Source organism: Microplitis mediator, chromosome 3, assembly GCF_029852145.1.
Source record: "Microplitis mediator isolate UGA2020A chromosome 3, iyMicMedi2.1, whole genome shotgun sequence".
In the NCBI taxonomy this organism is placed as follows: domain Eukaryota; kingdom Metazoa; phylum Arthropoda; class Insecta; order Hymenoptera; family Braconidae; genus Microplitis; species Microplitis mediator.
In genome coordinates, this window is record NC_079971.1 from 19,154,186 (window position 1) to 19,173,280 (window position 19,095).

The 19,095-nt window shown below is 27.5% G+C and overlaps 1 protein-coding gene across 1 annotated transcript; it reads left to right on the top strand.

The window, feature by feature from the left end:
• Window positions 1-229: 229 nt before the first annotated feature.
• LOC130665857 (mucin-2-like) lies at window positions 230-17,734 on the top strand. Its single transcript, XM_057466471.1, has 9 exons — window positions 230-570; window positions 7,644-7,743; window positions 7,822-9,427; window positions 9,503-10,068; window positions 13,421-13,536; window positions 13,641-13,778; window positions 13,934-14,135; window positions 15,999-16,223; window positions 16,835-17,734. The coding sequence occupies exons 1-9, from the start codon at window positions 466-468 to the stop codon at window positions 16,924-16,926; spliced, it is 3,150 nt and encodes a 1,049-aa protein (XP_057322454.1). The 5' UTR covers window positions 230-465; the 3' UTR covers window positions 16,927-17,734.
• The last annotated feature ends 1,361 nt before the right edge of the window (window positions 17,735-19,095 follow it).

Below are 19,095 nucleotides of genomic sequence, written 5' to 3' on the forward strand. Positions count from 1 at the left end.
TATTGTACCACTAATTGAAGTGGTACAAGAAAAGAGATGAATTAGAAGAGTAAAAAGAGAGGAAAAAAAAAATGATTACTAAGTTTGAATTAAAAAATAAGCGTGAGTGCATTAACGTTCACCGACCTACGTAAAGCAAATCTCCCACCTATGCTACTTAATTCCCTTCTTGCTCTCTTGTGCTCTTATCCCCCGTTGAAGAACTAACTAAAACTCTCGCGTCTTTTCCGATCTTCAGTAGTCTCAACCCTGTTCTCAAACTTGAAAGACTTCAACAATAAAAATAATAACAACAATTATTAAAGTCCATTTGTTTTTATGTTTTATTATTGACTTGAAAAAAATTTATTTGAATTATCATTTTTGAAAAGTGAAAATAATTTTTATTTTTTAGTGACGTGATCAAATTTTTTATTTTTTTATAATAAAAATATTTAAAAATTTAATTTATTAAAAAAAATAAAAATGGGCCGAATTAAATTTAAAGATCTGCAGTGGCTTCTTTGGGGATTATTTATTGCTACATCTAGTGATTTTGTTCAAGCTGATGCTAATCCAGAAATATCACCAGTAAGTTATTAATCTCTTCAAAATTTGTTAATTATTAATAATTTTTAATTTAAGTTTAATGTGCAAAAAAAGTAATTGTCTAACAAATAAAAATGTAAAAAATTGATACTTTATTAAATTGTAGTGAGATTAAAAATTGTAAATAAAAGAAAAGGGTCAAATGTCAGTCAGTTAGTGGGTGAATGTATGAACTGAGTTCTACTTTCGTCTGCTACAAACCCCAATCTTTATAAATTGAATTGACATATAGATGCATCTCGGCATATATGTATTCACTATTACTAAATTTAAAATATACTTAAAAATATTATTATCGCAAATAAATAATATTTAATATATCTGTAAACTATCCAGTAAAATCTAAATTATTGATTTTTATCATATACAGACAATTATATATAAATAAACTTATTTTTACGATGTTATAATTAAAGGATATAAAACAGAAAATAATTTACATAATCCTTAGACTATTAGAGCAAATTAGGAAGTCATTAAAAGAGTCTTGTAAATGAAAATAAAATTAAAACAACTTCATAATGCTAAACTAAAAACTCATTAACGTTTTTTTTTTTTTTCTACCACAGACAACAATAAAACATAAAGTTACTAAATAAACTCATTTAATTTAACTTCTAACTATTTATTAAAGTTATCTTAAATAATATTTAATCATCTTAAATTCATAATTTAATTTAACTGGTAAATTAGTTAAATGAGAAAATAAGTAATAAAAATAAATAAATAGATTAATGTCCGCTGACATAAGAATTGAAACATTTAAATTTATGTGATCACCTTTCACTCTCATAGAGTATACGCATTGTGGGAAAAATTATGTTGTACACGGTCGATTTTATTATTTTTTATTAACTGATGATACACATAATATACAACCATATAATTTTCATTTCTGTCTATTTACGCGCGTAAACTAGGTATTTAGTGAAAAGCGTGCGACTAAATTCAATGGAAATTTTATATATCATGATTTCCCTTTTCTCATTTACACTTTTATTTCTTTTTTATAAAAAAAAACTTATTTTTTAAAAAAATCCAAGCACAATTGTTACCTTCATGAGGATTTATAATTAAAAAAAAAAAACTTCTCATCATCCTCAAGCTTCTATATAATTAATTTGTAAAATTAAAATGCAAATTTTAAATAAAAATTATAAAGGAAGACGAAAATGTATGTGATGCATTATATATACCTGTATAAAATTTTTCTCGTTCACATCCGGTATAAAATCTTTCTCTTTTTTTTTTTTTTATATAACAAAATAATGAAAATTATACATTTCCTTGTGAATCTAAGAGATTCCGGTTGATTGCTAACACAAATTTCGATATATATATTTTTTTTTTCTCTTTCATTCACTATTTTATACATTAGTATGTAGTGTATATAAAACAAAACCTTAAACTATAAACCAAATAAGGAAGAAAATTTAATTTAGTTTACTTGTAATAAAAAAAAAAACAATTTAATTTAAAATGACAACATTAATTAAATTTTATACTTCAATATTGAAGAATTGTTTTAGAATAACGTTTAAAATTAAATTAAGAACAATATAATACGGAGAAAAATAAAATATAATGCAATGTTAATTATACCCTTTTGGACTCAAGATTTATTTTCAAAGTCACTTTCATCAAATATTTTTTATTACTTATTGAAAGAGAAAATTATTATCACACATTTATTGGTAAATAACAACTTTCATTCTTATATAAATATACAAATATAAAAATTATAAAAAAATAATAATTAACATCAGATTTAATATATGTAGCGAGAACTCATCGTCGTAATTATTCAATGACCCGTTGATTTACTTTATGAGGGCTTATGTATTAAAATTTTATAATTTAATGAATTTTTTTTCATCAATAATCAGAATGTCTGGTTATTCGCTAGAAAAATATTTATTACTCGTGAATTTTTCAAATTCTATAAAATGAAAACAATAAAAATTAAGTTGTAACTTGTTCCTCTCTACCGGCATCAGATCGCTGATGAGGATTTCTCTTTAGACTTGACAGTCCGACTTCCGGTCTTCAAGTTCTTCCTCAGTAGGATCAAAGTGTCTGAATACTGTATGTACCAACAGGAAATGAACCTTAAATGGATAGATATCGTATAGATAAATATCTTGAGCTTCAAATTAATTTAAAAATCACATTAAAATTGTGTTTAAATTTTTAAATTGTTTCTAAAAAAACATTTAACTTTCAAAACATTTAAGCAAGTAGTGATTTAAAATTATAATGTAATAATAGATAGGTTTTGATCAAATAATTAATATTAAGTATGTGAAAAAATAAGAAAGTCTTTACCGGTTAGAAGATGTCTCAACGTTTTTACTTTTATTTAAACTCAAGAGACATCACGCACAAGATAATAATCTTAATAAAAGATAAACTCATATATAAGTGTGGTATGTGGTATCCTCTCTAGTCTCTATTTCCATTTAGAGCTCTCGTTTATAAGTAAAATAGCTAACGTATATAAAAGGATCGAAGATCGACGAGAAATGAAAGGGAAGTCCGATGCAACCGGTCATCCCTTTCACTGATGAAAACACATAAAAAAAAAAAACTACAGCGTGATTCTTGAGAAAAGTGATTCTCCTTCAGGGCATTTCAATAAATTACTACTTTAGTGCCGATGTAATCAGAACTCACTCATAAAAATATGTACCGCAATATCGTATTTATTTTAGTATTAAAAAAAATTTATAATTAATTTTTGCGTACTCAAGTATTGCTCAATGAAATAGTTTTTAAATTATTTTTTTATGATTAATAATGTTGTAATAAAAATCTTTTACAATAAAATTAATTTTTTGTCTAGACATTTTCTGGTTAATTTTCAATTTATTAAAATTTTTTTTCTTTTTTTCTGTGTGATAATTATGTAATATGTAGACGAGCAGCCGCGAGTAATGAATACTTAATTTCCTTGAAATCAGATGAACGTTCAGGTCAGTGAATGGTCGAGCAATGCACGCAGTGGCTTCCTCAGTTTGTTGGCTATAAAACTAAAAGAGAGAGGAGATCAATAGTTTCAGTTAATATCAAGATAATGGAAGTAACTCAACAGTTTTATGATCGATCATTATCATCATTATTTATTATTTTTCATTTTTTATGACCTCTTTTTCTTGTGTATAAACTTTTAAATTCATTTTCCTTTTTTTAAAATTATATTTATTGTTCATTCAAGGAAATAACTTTACTTGAAAAAATTATATGGAATCAATTTACTTAGAGGTTGGTTGTCAATGAGACACAAAGGCTATCGTATTTTAACAAAAATTTTTATTTTGGCAAGTAATATTAAAGGGAACCTGGGGCAAAATGAAATACTATTTTTGAAACAAAAAAAACTACTTTAAACTTCCTGCTATGAAATTTAAAATTAAAAAATAAGTTTATTGACTTCGGTCCGATTTTCGAAAATCGAGTTTTGAACAGATGTCGAGGTTTGAGGTCCTCGGAAGCTATTCTATTTTCAGAAGGACGTACGTATATTAGAGTGGTCCAAAAAAAAAAGTTTTTTGGCTATCATTCCAAAAGCTTCTCTAAGGTATAAAAAAAATTCCCTCCAAAACGCAACTCGATATCTCAATTCTTCAAGAAGCTCAATAAATTTATATTTTCCCATTTAAATAACACGTAACAAAAATTTTTTTACGTTTTCATCCGGTAAAACTACGAAAAAAATTTTTCTCTGAATTTTCCATCAATCATTCTTGTAGGAAATTTAATTCTCTACAAAAAAGTATTGAATTAGTTTTTTCGTAATCCTAACGGTTGAAAAGTTATTGAGCTTTAAGTACTCGTTACTAAGTAAATTTGAAGGAAGATAGTTTTAGAGCAACTCTTTAATGGAATTGACACCATTACTAGTTAATTTATTTAATTTTTATAGATTTGAAATAACTTTAAACTTTTCGAAAACTTTTTTGGTGACTGCATGTATTTATTTCGAAATTAATCAAACTCTAAACTGTTTATAATAATTGAATAATTTAATAATCGTTTATATAATTATGAATAATTTTTCTTATTACAATTTGGATATTTTTTCCTATGATCAGCAACTATTTGTAACAAATATTGTTTCTGTTCTTCATCTTTTGTTCCAAATTCATTATATTTTTCAATTAAAGCTAGTACTTGCGGATGGATACTGAATTTAATTTTCTTCATATCTAATTAAATTTTCTTTTATTGCGAATATTTGAAGCTCAATAGCTTTTTAACCGTTAGGATTACGAAAAATCTATTTCAATACTTTTTTGTAGAGAATTAAATTTCCTACAAGAATAGTTGATGGAAAATACAGAGACAAATTTTTTTCGTAGTTTTACCGGATGAAAACGTAAAAAATTTTTTTTTACGTGTTATTTAAATGGGAAAATATAAATGTATTGAGCTTCTTGAAGAATCGAGATATCAAGCTGCACTTTGGAGGGAATTTTTTTTTATACTTAAGAAAAGTTTTTGAGATAATAGCTCTTGAAAAAAAAAAAAAAAAAAAAAAATGTTTTTTTTTAACCACTCTAATGTATATGTATATGTGTAAGCTAATTATCGTCGTACAATATCTTTGGAACGATCAACTGATTTGAATGTCCGTTGCGAAAATCGAAATAGTTCATCAAGACTTAAAGTTGATTATAGATTTTGAAATCAATCGGCCGAATAGTTTTCGTTATTTGAAAAATAAAAAAAAAGTCAATTTTTGAGGTTTTTGTTACTTAACTCGTAATCGCTCGATCGATTTGCAAAGCGATTGAGCTCAAAGTTTGAAAATTTCCAAATGAAAAATTTTGGAGTTCGCTCACACTCAACCATTCTTTCGACTTTTTGTTTAAAACTGCTTAGGTAGGGTTTTTTTCAAAAGGACGTAGCTAATTAATGAATTCGTACCCATCGGCCGATTAAAAATTGTTAGTGAACTAAATTTTTTTTATTATCGTGGTCCATTTTACCTAAGCGTTGCCTTGTTCCAATTTTCAATAAAGTAAATCAAATAATAAAATCTTGAAAATTTTTTTACTGAAATTTTAAACTGGCTTCTGGGCCCAGACTGACCAACTTGCCTTATCTCTGTCTACAAATTGTATTGAAGTATTTTTAAACAAATAAAATTTTTTTTTGTTACAATAATGATGTCCTCATTTTGCTCTGAGTTTCCCTATATTATGACAGAAAATTATGTATGCCATTAAATATGATGAAGAATTTATTTCAAAGAATAATATTCAAAAATAAATTAATATTTCAGGTTTAAAGCTATAAAAATATTAAACTCATCTTCAATCTTTAACCTGGAGGTAAATTTCATCAATAACTTTCTCAACAAACATAAAAAACTCAATTTATTTAGCTTTAAATCATATTTCTCTTGCTTATTCATGTTTTTACAAATATATAACATTAAAATGACAATTGAATTTGAAAATAAATCGATATTTATATTTTTTACCTTTTCTTTAACCGTTTTAATTCTTTCTCGTCTCTTAATTCTTTTTCTTCATCTGGAATTAAATTTAAATGTGTATAATTTTTTCACACCTGCCAACTTTCCAGTTTACTTTCGCCAAAATATATCGTCCTACAAAGAACTCGCGTTATTTGTTATTTTTGCTTTACAAAAATATAATTAATCTATTCAACAATAAGTCTATTAAATTCATTTAACAAAATAAAAATAACAATTATAGTGAGTTTACATAAATTTGTCACATTAAATTGTTATTATAACTTCTCTTTCATTTGTAAAATTTTTTTTTTTACATTAAACTAAAATTTGTTTTATAATAAATTTTAAACCAAAGGAAATTACATCAGATTTAAAGAATTTACTGTAGTGAAAGATTATATAGCTATATATGTATGTAAGATTTTTAGATCAGATTGTATTTACTCTCTACAAACATAACATTTGTAATGTAAATTCCGAAAAATTACGAACTTGTCTGATATGCTCGTACGAATTCACATGCGCATAGTATTGTTTGCACACCACCAGAAGATACCTGAAGAACGCTTTTCTCTATGTACTTATATATATAATATATATTATATAGATTCTTGATGTTCATACATAAAGATTGTTAAAGAAACTTTCTAAGCAAGTTTGTTCCTCTTGTTCACATCAGTTCTCATATCGCACGCAAATTTACTAACATGATTTGTTCTTTTTATTATTTTCATGCATAATAATAATAATAATAATAATAATAATAATAATAATAATAATAATAATAATAATAATAATATATTAATATTATTGTGCCTCAGGAAAATTGAATTTAATTTTTCTGCCCAGATATTACTGACGATCATAAAGGTCATGGCAATGGTACTCGTAGATAACTTACAGTAAATTCAATCGTTAAATAAATGTATGAAGGTCATTATCTTAAGGGATAAGTGAAAGCTTTAATACAATAGAATACTAATTTTTTTTTATTGTCTTGTATAATAATTTTAGCATAAAAGTTTTAAACTTTTTTATAAAAAAAAATAATTTGCTGTTTTCTTTATATAAGTATCTAAATACTTATCACTCTCACATTCACTTTATTTAAATTTATTAGTTCAATAATTAGTAATAAATGATATAAGATGATAACAAATCTAAGTTAAATTGCGAGCTACTACTTTAATCGTGATGAAAATCGCAGTTGCTTTCTCGCAGTTATAAATTACTTGATCTAAAACTCTCGCAGTATGTTGAGTGTTGTGTGCACCATCATCTTGGTCCTAATCTGAGAGACGCTATGAGTGTTGGAACACTCGGCATTATTGTATGTGGAGTGGAGAGAAACTCACCACAACTGCCCGTGGCACGAATTAACGTACGGGAGTAATGAATCTGGGTGACCTGTAGGTCAGTTTCCTCTTAAGTTAGTGAAATTGCAATTTCTCACAACCATTTATGTTATCTTTTTATTTAAATGTAGATACAAAAATTTATTAGATCATCAGAGCATTACTAAGTGGTTTTAAAGTATATATTGATTTTAATTTTTGTTCGCTTATTTTTTAAGTTCCAGCCGCCCAGTATTGATCCACGACCACGTTTATCTACAACACAACAACAGCAAATTTTAAATGATGTTCAACAGCATCAACGTCGTTTTAATTTCGGTAATTTATATTCCAGTATTATTTATGTTCCCAGTCAATTATCACAAGTTATTTCAAAAGATGTTTTGTCTAAATTAGCTAAATACCGAGGAGATCCAGCAAAACAGCAATACCAGCAACAACAACAACAACAACAACAGCAGCAGCAGCCACAGCCACAACCACAACTTCAATCTCAACCACAACAACCGGATCGTTCATTCTTCCAAACTGCACAATCACAATATCAATTCCCACGCCAAAATTTTGCCCCAACAGGATTAAATCCATTTAGTGCATTTCAACCAGATTTACCAATTATTAATTTTCGTAATGCGCAAGACGAATTAAATTTTTTCAATGATCAAACAGCAAGTTTGCAACTTCAAAGCTACTATGAAAAACAACGTGAATTAGAATTGTTAAGAAAACAAAGAGAACAGTTGATTTTAGAACAACAAGAATTAAGAAGACAACAAGAATTATTGAGACTTCAGCAGTTGCGAGCTTTAACTTCAACTACACCTAAGCCTACAACAACAACAACTCACCAGCCAAGTACAACTCAATCTCCATCACTTTTGGCATCACCATCTTCTCGTAGAATCACACCAGCAGAATCAGAAATATTTTTAAAAGCAATAGCAAATCATCAAAAAAAATTTATCACTACTACATCTAAACCAGTAGTTACACCAAAACCAGAAACTACAACTCATCGACCACGACAAGAACGTGTCCAAGATGATCACTTCACTCAAGATATACCCAGAGAACTTTTGTCACTTATTCAAGCCCAAAATCCTCAGCTTTTGGGTGGTGGTAAAAATAAACCACAAATTAAAATAATTTATCAAACAGAAAAACCACCAACACAAAGAGCAAATTTAAAGACTAAGAGCTTAGAAAAAGAGTTATTGTTAAAACAATTAAGGCTTGCGCTTGCTGAAAATTCCGAAGCCGAAATTGAGAAAAATGTTACAACTCGTGACTTGGTTCTGCCTAACGGAAAAAAATTACAAGTAATCCAAGCACCGAATGGTTTATCGTCAATTATTCCAAATGAAGGTTCTAGTCAATTTCAAACAGTAACGCAAGCTCTGGATACCAAAACATCTTCAACAACTAGTAGGCCAACAACTGTAAAATCTGCAAGTACTATTTTAGAAGAATTAGCCAAAGGTGTACTACCTCCCGGTGCTGATTTCGAAGTACTAAAGCATAAAGATGATGGTAAATTGGAAGAAGTTGGTAAAGTACCTATTCAAAATTCGGAAAAAAAAGTAACTTTTGTCGTTCTTGAAGAACAGTCTGACGGCAGTTATAAAGTACAAGGTGTTAAAGGAAATGCCGAAAAAGATAATAGTTCTGATGTTGAAACTATTGTAGAGAGAATTAAAAATGGTGAATTAAAATTACCGCCAAGTTCTAAAAGTCCTATTTTAGATGACAAAACACCAGTAACAAAACCAACTACAACAACTACAACAACAACAACCACAACAACCACCACAACAACACCAACACCAACTACTACTATCGAACCAACGACTTTTAGGCCTACTACAGCTGCACCAACAACTGCTGAACCAACTACTGTTAGACCCACAACAATTAAGCCCACAACTATTAGGCCTAGTACTATTATTAAAACAACAACCATTAAAAATGCAGGAATACCAAATGTAACAACGTATCACAATAAGTAAGTATGAAAGTTAATGACTATATTTTTATTAACTTTCTTTGATAATAAATTTATAAATGTCTGTTATTACAGTGAATTAACAAGAGATTATTCACCTTACGCGACTGTAACTTCAAACTCTGTAATTTCAACTGATAACTACGTAACGTCAGCGTCAACACCATCTGCTAATATTTATAACTCAATCTCAAGTTTCATTCCATCAAGTCAAAGACCTACGACTTCTTCAAATTATAGACTTGGATCATCACCAATAGTTATAGCACAGAAAAATCATTTCATACCAACTATGGCGCCAGTAAATGAAATAATAACAACACCGGCTTCATCTACATTCAATCCAACATTTATACCGCATTCATCGTCTTACGTTCATTTTTCAACAAATATTGGCAATCCTTCCACTCCAGCAACTCCTAGAACAATTTCGAGTACTATTGGCTCTATAAATGGTGTCGCTTCAGAAAATTTAATTATTGATGATTTCCAACAAGGAAGAAATACAATCAATTTTGATAATACTATTAATCAATTTAATAATGGAGACACAATAGCTAATTTCCTAAAGAGAGAGGGTCTTTTTGCAATGGCTAAATATCTTCGACAATCGGGATTGGATAAAGTACTTAATGATACTGGTAAATATTAATATTTTTTTTTTTTTATTAAAAAATTATGAGTTGAAATTTAAATTGAATATAAACCTACTTGACATAACGAAAATGTAAATAACACTTGCCCGAACTTACTTTGACTTGAGACAAAACCCTATCAAAAAAATCAATGTGGGATTTATGTAAGAATCCATAAAAATCCATATGGGACAGCATAGATTTATATTAGAATCCATGTAGGAACTTTTGGGTATCTGGATTCCCATCTCTGAAGAAGAGAAACGATTCAAAACGATTTTCAATGTTAAATGCCCATAAGAAGAGCGATTCAAAAGCATTCAAAGTATTCAAAAGCATTAAAAAGTATTAAAGTTTTTTTTTTTCTAATCGTTTTAAATCGTTTCTTTTAATAAGCGATATGGAAAATCCACATAGAAAATTTTGGGTTCCTGGATTCCCACACGGAAAAAAAAATAGGTGCTGCAACAGGACGCAGTCCTGTAGGAGCAACAGGATTTTCATGTTACAGCAACAGGACACATCCTGTGAGAGCAATAGGATAAATCCTGTGAGAGCAACAGGAAAAAAATTCTGTGAGAGCAACAGGATTTTTCCTGTGGAATAAATAGGATAAGGAACAAGTTTCGTGTACTAATTTTTTTGTCCGTATAATGAAATTTCCAAATTTGAAAAAAATTTCAATTTCAAAAAAAAAATCAACTTCGTAAACAAAATTGTATTTTTTCCAAACTTTGAATTTTTTTTCAAATTTGGAAATTTCATTATACGGACAAAAAAATTAGTACATGAAACTTGTTCCTTATCCTATTTATTCCACAGGAAAAATCCTGTTGCTCTCACAGAATTTTTTTCCTGTTGCTCCTACAGGACTGCATCTTATTGCAGCACCTATTTTTTTTCCGTGCATATAAGAACTTAGATATATGGATTTCTTTGTGGGCAATTCATGTAGGAATCTGGGTTTCTATGTGAGTAATTTCTATACAATCCGGGGTATCTGGATTTCTATGTCTATCGTCTATTATTACTCGTATATGAATAAAAAAACAGATCAATATTCTATTGGCAGGATATTTTTTAACAAATAATTAATTTATTGATGCTCTTTATATCAGTATTTGTAATAAGTTATTGATATATAAGGGCATACCACGCCAAATTGACCACTTTTGAATTCGAGCCCTTTAGATTTGGCAGAAAATTTTTTCTCTTTTTCTACCCCATCAAAAACGTTTCTCATAATTTTTTTAAATTTTTTCACCCAACCAAAAAAAAGTTATAAATTTTTGAAAAAAATGGCTTTTTTTATTTTAAATAGCTATAATTTTTTCAAAATTCGACTGATTGAGACGTTTTATTTTCTAAATTTTTGTTTTTGAATGTGGTTTTCAGAAAAAAATACAAAAAAATTATTCAGAAGGTCCTTCTATTTTTTACCTTGGTTTTTCTAACAAATTTCAAATTATTTCGATGATTGCTATTTAAATTTATTTATTTATTTTTTTTTTTTCCAAATTTCAAAGTTCTCTGAGCACTCTCAAAAATTTTATGCATGATGTTATGAGAAATAAGGCTAATTAAAAAAAAATTTGTTTTTCAATTGGGAATAAAAAATGTAAATCGAAAAAAACATCACTCTGAAAAAATTTGAGGATTTACAGAAAATGTCAAAGTTTTATATGAAAAAAAAAAAAATCAAGAATGGTAAACATCGAAAAATTTTTGATTGTTTCCAAAAATCTACAAAAAAACAATGAAGATAGGTTGCAATGATTTTTTTGGATTTCTTTTCGAAAAGTACATTTAAAAACAAAAATTTTGAAAAAAAAAACGTCTCAATCAGTCGAATTTTGAAAAAGTTATAGCTATTTAAAATAAAAAAAGCCATTGTTTTCAAAAATTTATAACTTTTTTTTGGTTGGGTGAAAAAATTTGAAAAAATTATGAGAAACGTTTTTGATGGGGTAGAAAAAGAGAAAAAATTTTCTGCTAAATCTAAAGGTGTCGAGTTCAAAAGTTGTCGATTTGGCGTGGAATGCCCCATAAATTACCTTAAAAAGTATTACATCTTTATAGAAAATACGAATAATTTTAATGAAACACTAAATTAGGAATCGTACAAAGGTATTATACTCCAGGAAAGTTTATGAAAACACATATGCTTTTTATGGTATTTGTATTGATAATGTGACGCTTTTTATTAATTTTCCTAATTCCTGATCCATACAAAATTCTCATATGGATTTTGAAATGGTGCAGATTCCCATGGAAAATCTTCATAAAAATTCACATGGGAATCCATATTAGATTCCCGTATGGATTTGGCATGGTATGGATTCCCATAGGAACCCATGTGAGAATTTAAATCGGGGAATTTAACCCACATAGGAATCTAGGTTGGATTCTTGTATGAATTTTTTTGATAGTGAAAAATAAATTTTTTTTTTTTATTGCTACTAAAAATTTTCATGCGAGGACTTCTCGAAATTTTTAGTAGCAATAAAATGCTCTTGAAATAATTATATCCTTCGTCTCACATCTGAATAAGTTCTACTTACGTTTTAGACTCACGCAAGTCCAATTTACATCTTTAGTGTCAAGTAGGCTTAACATAAGTTTTAAATTTAAACAGGGTGATTATGAATTAGTAACAGTAATAAAATAAAAATTACATAAATGTCGATGATAAATTATAAATAAAAATTTCTCTTAACATGCTAAGAAAAGTACGTCGTACTACTTTAATATATATATATATATATATATATATATATATATATATATATATATATATATAATATTGAATGGGAACTAGGATATTTATATTCAAAGAGCTACCATATAAATAACCGTAAGTTGATCAATTAAATGGTTATGAAGTAAAACACATTATTGAGTTTAACAAATGACGCTTAATGTGGTTCTAAAAGTGAAATCATCTGGTGCTTTTATTCTTATTTTTATTAATATAAAGTTAATTTTCCTTTCTCTTTAAATCGTTAAACTATAAATGTTCAATTGAGTTCTCACGGGCTTCTTCTTTACGTAATTAAATTTACGAAAAGCCATCCGATTTTCCCATATATATTACGTCAGATAACTATTCTTTTATACTAAAAAAAAAAACAAATAAACTATTATAGAAAACATAGTTGATCCTCACGAACTAATTTATTGATTACTGTATACTCAATAATGATAGTAATTTTGAATTATTAATTGAATGATTTCTCATGATTAAAAATAGTATTAAGTCATCGTGTGTAACAAATGTTTTTTTAATAGCGTACTTTTAAGTCTTGGGTGATTCAATAATTAAGTGAAGGATTAATTAACTTGTTACTTTTCTTTATAGGTCCATATACGATATTTATACCAACCGACAAAGCTTTTCGAGCACTTCTAGTTCAATTAGGTGGACCTGAAAAAGCTGAACAAAAATTCAAAGAAAATCCTCGTCTATTAAGTGGAGTGAGTGTCATTAATTTTAATAGTAATAATAATTATTGTTGACATATCAATTAATGGAATAATTTAGACTACTTTAAAAATATATACATGTATATTTTTTTTAGCTGTTACTTCATCATGTTATACCAGGTGATTTTAGAACGGAATCTCTGCAAGAAGAAATGACTGGTGTTAGTCTAGCGGGTACTCAATTACGAGTTAATGTTTACGACATGCATGATCACGAATGGAATGACGTCAAGGTAATAGTTTATTTGCAACAAAAATAAGTAAAAAAATAGTAATAATGTATACTGTTCTATTTTTTAATTTTATAAATATAATTTAATTTTAAAAACAATTAAATTTAATAAATATAATTCATAAATTAAAATTGTGTAATTTAATATTAAAACAGGTAACGACAGTTAATGGTGCTAGAATTGCTCCAAATAAACGTAATATTGAAATACCTCAAGGAATTGCACACGCAGTCGATAGAGTTATGTTCCCACTTCCTGTTGGTGATTTAATGCAAACACTTGCTGCAGATCGAGAACAAAGATTTGGAATTTTCTTGAGAATTCTTCAAGCTGCTGGTCTTGAAGATACTCTTTCAGGTATAATAATTATAATTTTTTTTTAAATTGTTAATTTATCATTTATTAAATCTAAAAAGCATGAAGTAAAAGTTTCTTAGCCGTATCTTAGGGAAAAATATTTATTTTTTTATTAAATGTTACATTCAAAACAAATTTTAATTGATTTAAAAAATTATAAGATTATGAATATAAGTCTACATATTTTGAGACTTACACTGGACTCTAAATCATATATTTATCTAAATATATAACTTGTTTTATAGCATATAACATTTATTTATTAATTTTTTTTTTTTCGTTCAAAATAAATACACTTTTTGCACACAAATTTTTGAATCTCGAATTCTTAACTAAAGGTGTCTGACATAATGATTTTTGAAAATTTGATCCCACAGTTAATAGAATTTAAAAACTTTAGGCTTAGAACTTTTATCAATGAAATTATGAGCCTTTCAAATACCGGAACAAAGGAATGAAATATTTGTTCATTCTAAATTTTATAATTTCAAATAATATTTAAATTGTCATTTAAAATTTTATATTCTACATAATTTTTTTAATATTAACAAAAAGGCTGCTATTGGCTGATGGGACGGGTAAAAATTATTTCTATCATGGACCTAAAAATATCTGCGCGTGATCTGTTTGTCGAGGAGGTAGATGTCAGACGATCGGAGAGATTGGTAGTAAAAAATAATAATATATTGTTTAAACTTCCGATAAAATTCCAAACTTTGCTACAGTGTTTTACGAGCATTCATTTGTCATCTCAATAATTTGTCTCTGGAAATATCTGCCTCCTGAGATATTAAAATCAAGTAGTCTTGAGGTTTTTAAAAATAAAATGTTTGACTACCTATTAAGTTTAGACTTTAAATGAAAGTAAACAACAATTTTTGTAAAATAGCAAATCATAAAGCTTAGAAATTGGATTATACAGTAAGAGATAAATCGTCTATTAATATTCCTTCATAAATTATGACTTTAGGTCATACAATTACTCTTGTAAAAAACTATATTAATGTCTTAAATTGCTATTTGGCCTGTGCCTTGGCATAAAAAGAAATGAATAAATAAAAAATAAAAAAATAAAAATAGAATTGCTAGATTGGTAAATCAACACTCTACTGAAATCAACTTTTATGGAGGATCCCTCTCCTCGTTTTCAACGTTTGTGAAAAAGTTACTATGTTCTAATTGATTCTACGTAATATTCATATAGGCAATTCGATGCAATATCTTTTGATGACTGATGTTTAGTAATTTTTTTTTTTTCTTCTTTTTCTTCAAACTAATAGGATTACATTTTTATGTATAATGCCGATTGGAGTAAATATTCCTAGCACACAAATTTCCGATTATAAATTCGATGAATTAAATTTTTCAAAGTTCAATTTAATAAAAGTTTAGTTTATAAATTTAATTGTTTGAAATTAAAATTTTCAAAGTTCCATTTATTAAAAATTCAAATTATACACCGAGAAAAAAAAGTACTATTGTCCAAAAAAGAATTTCTTGGTTCAAGAAATCAGTTACAAATATTTATTTTATTATTAATAATAATTAATTTCCTCGAGAAAAGAGCATCAAATTTATATTGATATTATATGCATTTGTTATCATATATTATGGGTAAACAAAAGAAAAAATAGCTTTGCTTGAATTGAACAAAAATTATTTTTATCAATCCTACGAATTCTTGAGACAAAATTATATATTCTCGAAAATAATCAAGGATATATGTTTTTGTATCAAGTAAATTTTCTTAATAAAAGTATTTTTTTTTCTGTGTAAAAAATTAAAATGAAAAGATCGTTAGATAGGTGACCGTGAAGAAGAAAGATATCATTTAATTTATAATAGTAATTTTGAATGTTTTAGGAACAAAAACATACACAATTTTTGCTCCAACTGATGCAGCATTTGCAGCATCAGCAGCCCAAACTGGGCAACCAGTTTGGAGTGAAACTGATGGACCGGAAGTAGCTAAAACAATAGCATTAAAACATATCATGCCTACGACTCTTTACTCAGCTGGCATGAGGTATTATCATCAGAAAGACACGCTTCGTCCACAGTTCACGCTCCGAATCCAAAAGAATGGAGGTAATTATTTTCCTATCATTCTCTTCCAGCTTTCTCTTAATTTAAACTTTAATATTATAAATATTATTATCGTTTTTCATATCTTTCAATGTCGCACAAATTAGTAATAAATTTAAATAATGAATTATTTATTTATTTAAAAATTCACAAATTTTAAAAAGTTTTTGATTAATTAATTTTTAAAATTCAAAATCATTTTTATTTAAATAAACAAGTCACTTATACAAATTATCGAATTTTTTTTTTGTTTAAGATAATTTAGGAGAAAGTTTTTTTTTCTTATTATCGATAAATATTCAACGATTTCGTAGACAGTTTCATAAATAATATATCTTTGACCCATGAAAAAAAAAAAAAAAAGTGACCATTAGAAAAGTAGTTAATTGTGCAGAACTGAGGCTTCATCTATTTTAGGATGTAAAAACTTTTGTTGCGGCTTCAGAGGTTTAATTTTTTTTTAATAACTTCCCTGTCAGCATGTAATAAAAAATAGCAAAACTCTAGGAAAGTTTAGAAAAAATTATTATCACTTATAAAAATAAGTGAAGCGTCGCTTGTTTAATTACTCAGAAATATAAGTCATTGTTATTTTAAATAATTTTTTTTTATAGGACGAGTTCGCGTAAATGAAGCTCAAGTTGTAACGCCTAATATACCAGCAACAAATGGAGTAATTCAAGCAATTGATGGAGTGCTTCAATAATTTTAAGATAAAATAAAATTGACGATTTTAAATATAAATTTAAAAGAAAAAACTAATAATCAATTTAAAAATTAAATACAATGGGAGACGGCTCAGTTTTTTAATTATTTTTTATTAAGTAAACGGGTCAATGTATAAACAATTAATACCAATGAATAAACAATTTTTTTTAATTTTATTTTAAAAATTATAACTCAAAGTTTTAATAGCATAAATAGGTGTAATAAGTTTTTTTTTACTTTACTTTTATTTTAAAAAATAAAATTTTATGATGTTTATTCATTGAAATATTTATCTTGTACAGATAAAATAAATACCACAAAAATGCCATAATGGAATTTAAAAAACGCCAGTATAAAGTTAATTTGCGTGAAGAAAAAATATTCTGCGTGTTTCGATAAAAAGAAAAGATATTTATTATTTTTTTTTGCTAAATTTAAAATTTTTGTGATAATGTAATAACTATATTTTTTCAAATTGTGTGAAAAAGAAAAAAAAAGAAAAACAAAAAATAGTAATAAATAATAAAGAGAAAATATAATTTACTCATTAAACACACGGATATTTATTAAAGTATTCAGTTTTCAAACCGATATTCTTAACAATGTAATTTTATTACCACATATTAATTTATGTTCAATAATAAGTGTAACTCTATTATGAACAACAAATGAGCAAATTAGTATTAACAATATTTTCTCTTTGTTTCATAAAAAGAAAAAAAACCTAGCTATACAAAATAGTGTAATTATTTTTGTAGTTAAAATAATTGTATTTACTTAAATAAATGTACAGAATTTTTTTTTCATTATCTGGTTTTAATTTTTATGTTATGCCTGGTAGTTGCGTAATAATTTTAGGTGTTTAAAAACAAAAATATACTTTTTTATATCACTTGTATTGATATCGTGAGCTTCAATTCCCATTTAGCCAGTCAAAACAAATTAATTCCCTATCAAAAAAATCCATATGGGAATCCAACCTGTGTTCCTATGTGCCCAAGTAACACGTGTTTGAGCAAGATTCTGGAGCAAGATCGTGTATCAAGAAACCTATGTCAAGATTGTTGTATGTCTTGCTTATGATATCGTACGCAAGAATATTAAAGATATCTTGAACACGGTGCAATGAAAAGTGTCTGACGCATTTTTTGCACCAGTAACTTACAGTAGGTACTTACACATGGCTTGCTCAAGACCTGTTCAATGCTCAAAGTCAATTTTGAGCTTTGAGCAGATCTTGAGCAAGCCATGCGCAACTAGTTTCAACTATAGTCTTCCTCCAGAACTGAGTTATAGTCTCCCTGTTTAGAAAATCTCATAGAATCCAATAGATTCTCATAAATTCCCTTAGAGATTTAATGAGAATAAATTTCTATGAGAAGTGTTATAGTTAAGTATAGGGCCTTATACATACAGCTATAAGAATCTATTGGATTTTTTAAGCAGGGCTGGCACGAATTACTTGTGTAAGGCTTGCGCTATAGACATGCAATTTAAATCTGGTCACAAGTATCTGCAGCAAGACACATACGTAGAAAAAGACACTAGCACCTATCGATCTTGAGAGCAGACTTGCTTGATATTGAAAAAGATCATTGTATGGGATGGGTTCCCACATGGCGTTTTCAAATGGATTCCCATATAGCTTCCTATTACAGGAATCCAGCATAGAGCCCGATATAGATTCTCACATGGTTTCCTATGGGTATCCAGACCATGCCAAATCCATATGGGAATCTTGTATGGATTAAGAATTAGGAAAATTAACAAAAAACTTCACATTATTGATATACATACCATAAAAAGCGTATGTGTTTTCATAAACTTTCCTGGAGTAATTGAGATTAAAGCCCCTAGCCCTTCGGCTGAAGAGGAGAGCCTGTATACGTTTTGTTGGCACCGGGCAAATCCAACCGTTTCTTACGTATTTTGAGCCAAGGAAAAATCGATTAAATGTCGATACCACCAATCGACTGCATTTTTTCTGAAACAGATTTCTGTCGTATCGTCCAAAGAAGTTTTTTGGTACTATCGACATTTGTTGGATTCTCTGTACAAAAATCAATCTTTATTCTTATATATACTTTATTTAATTATTTCTCTTTACTAAATATTCCGTTCGAAATAATATTTCGAACAGTGTCGCATTTAAGTCGTAGTATATATA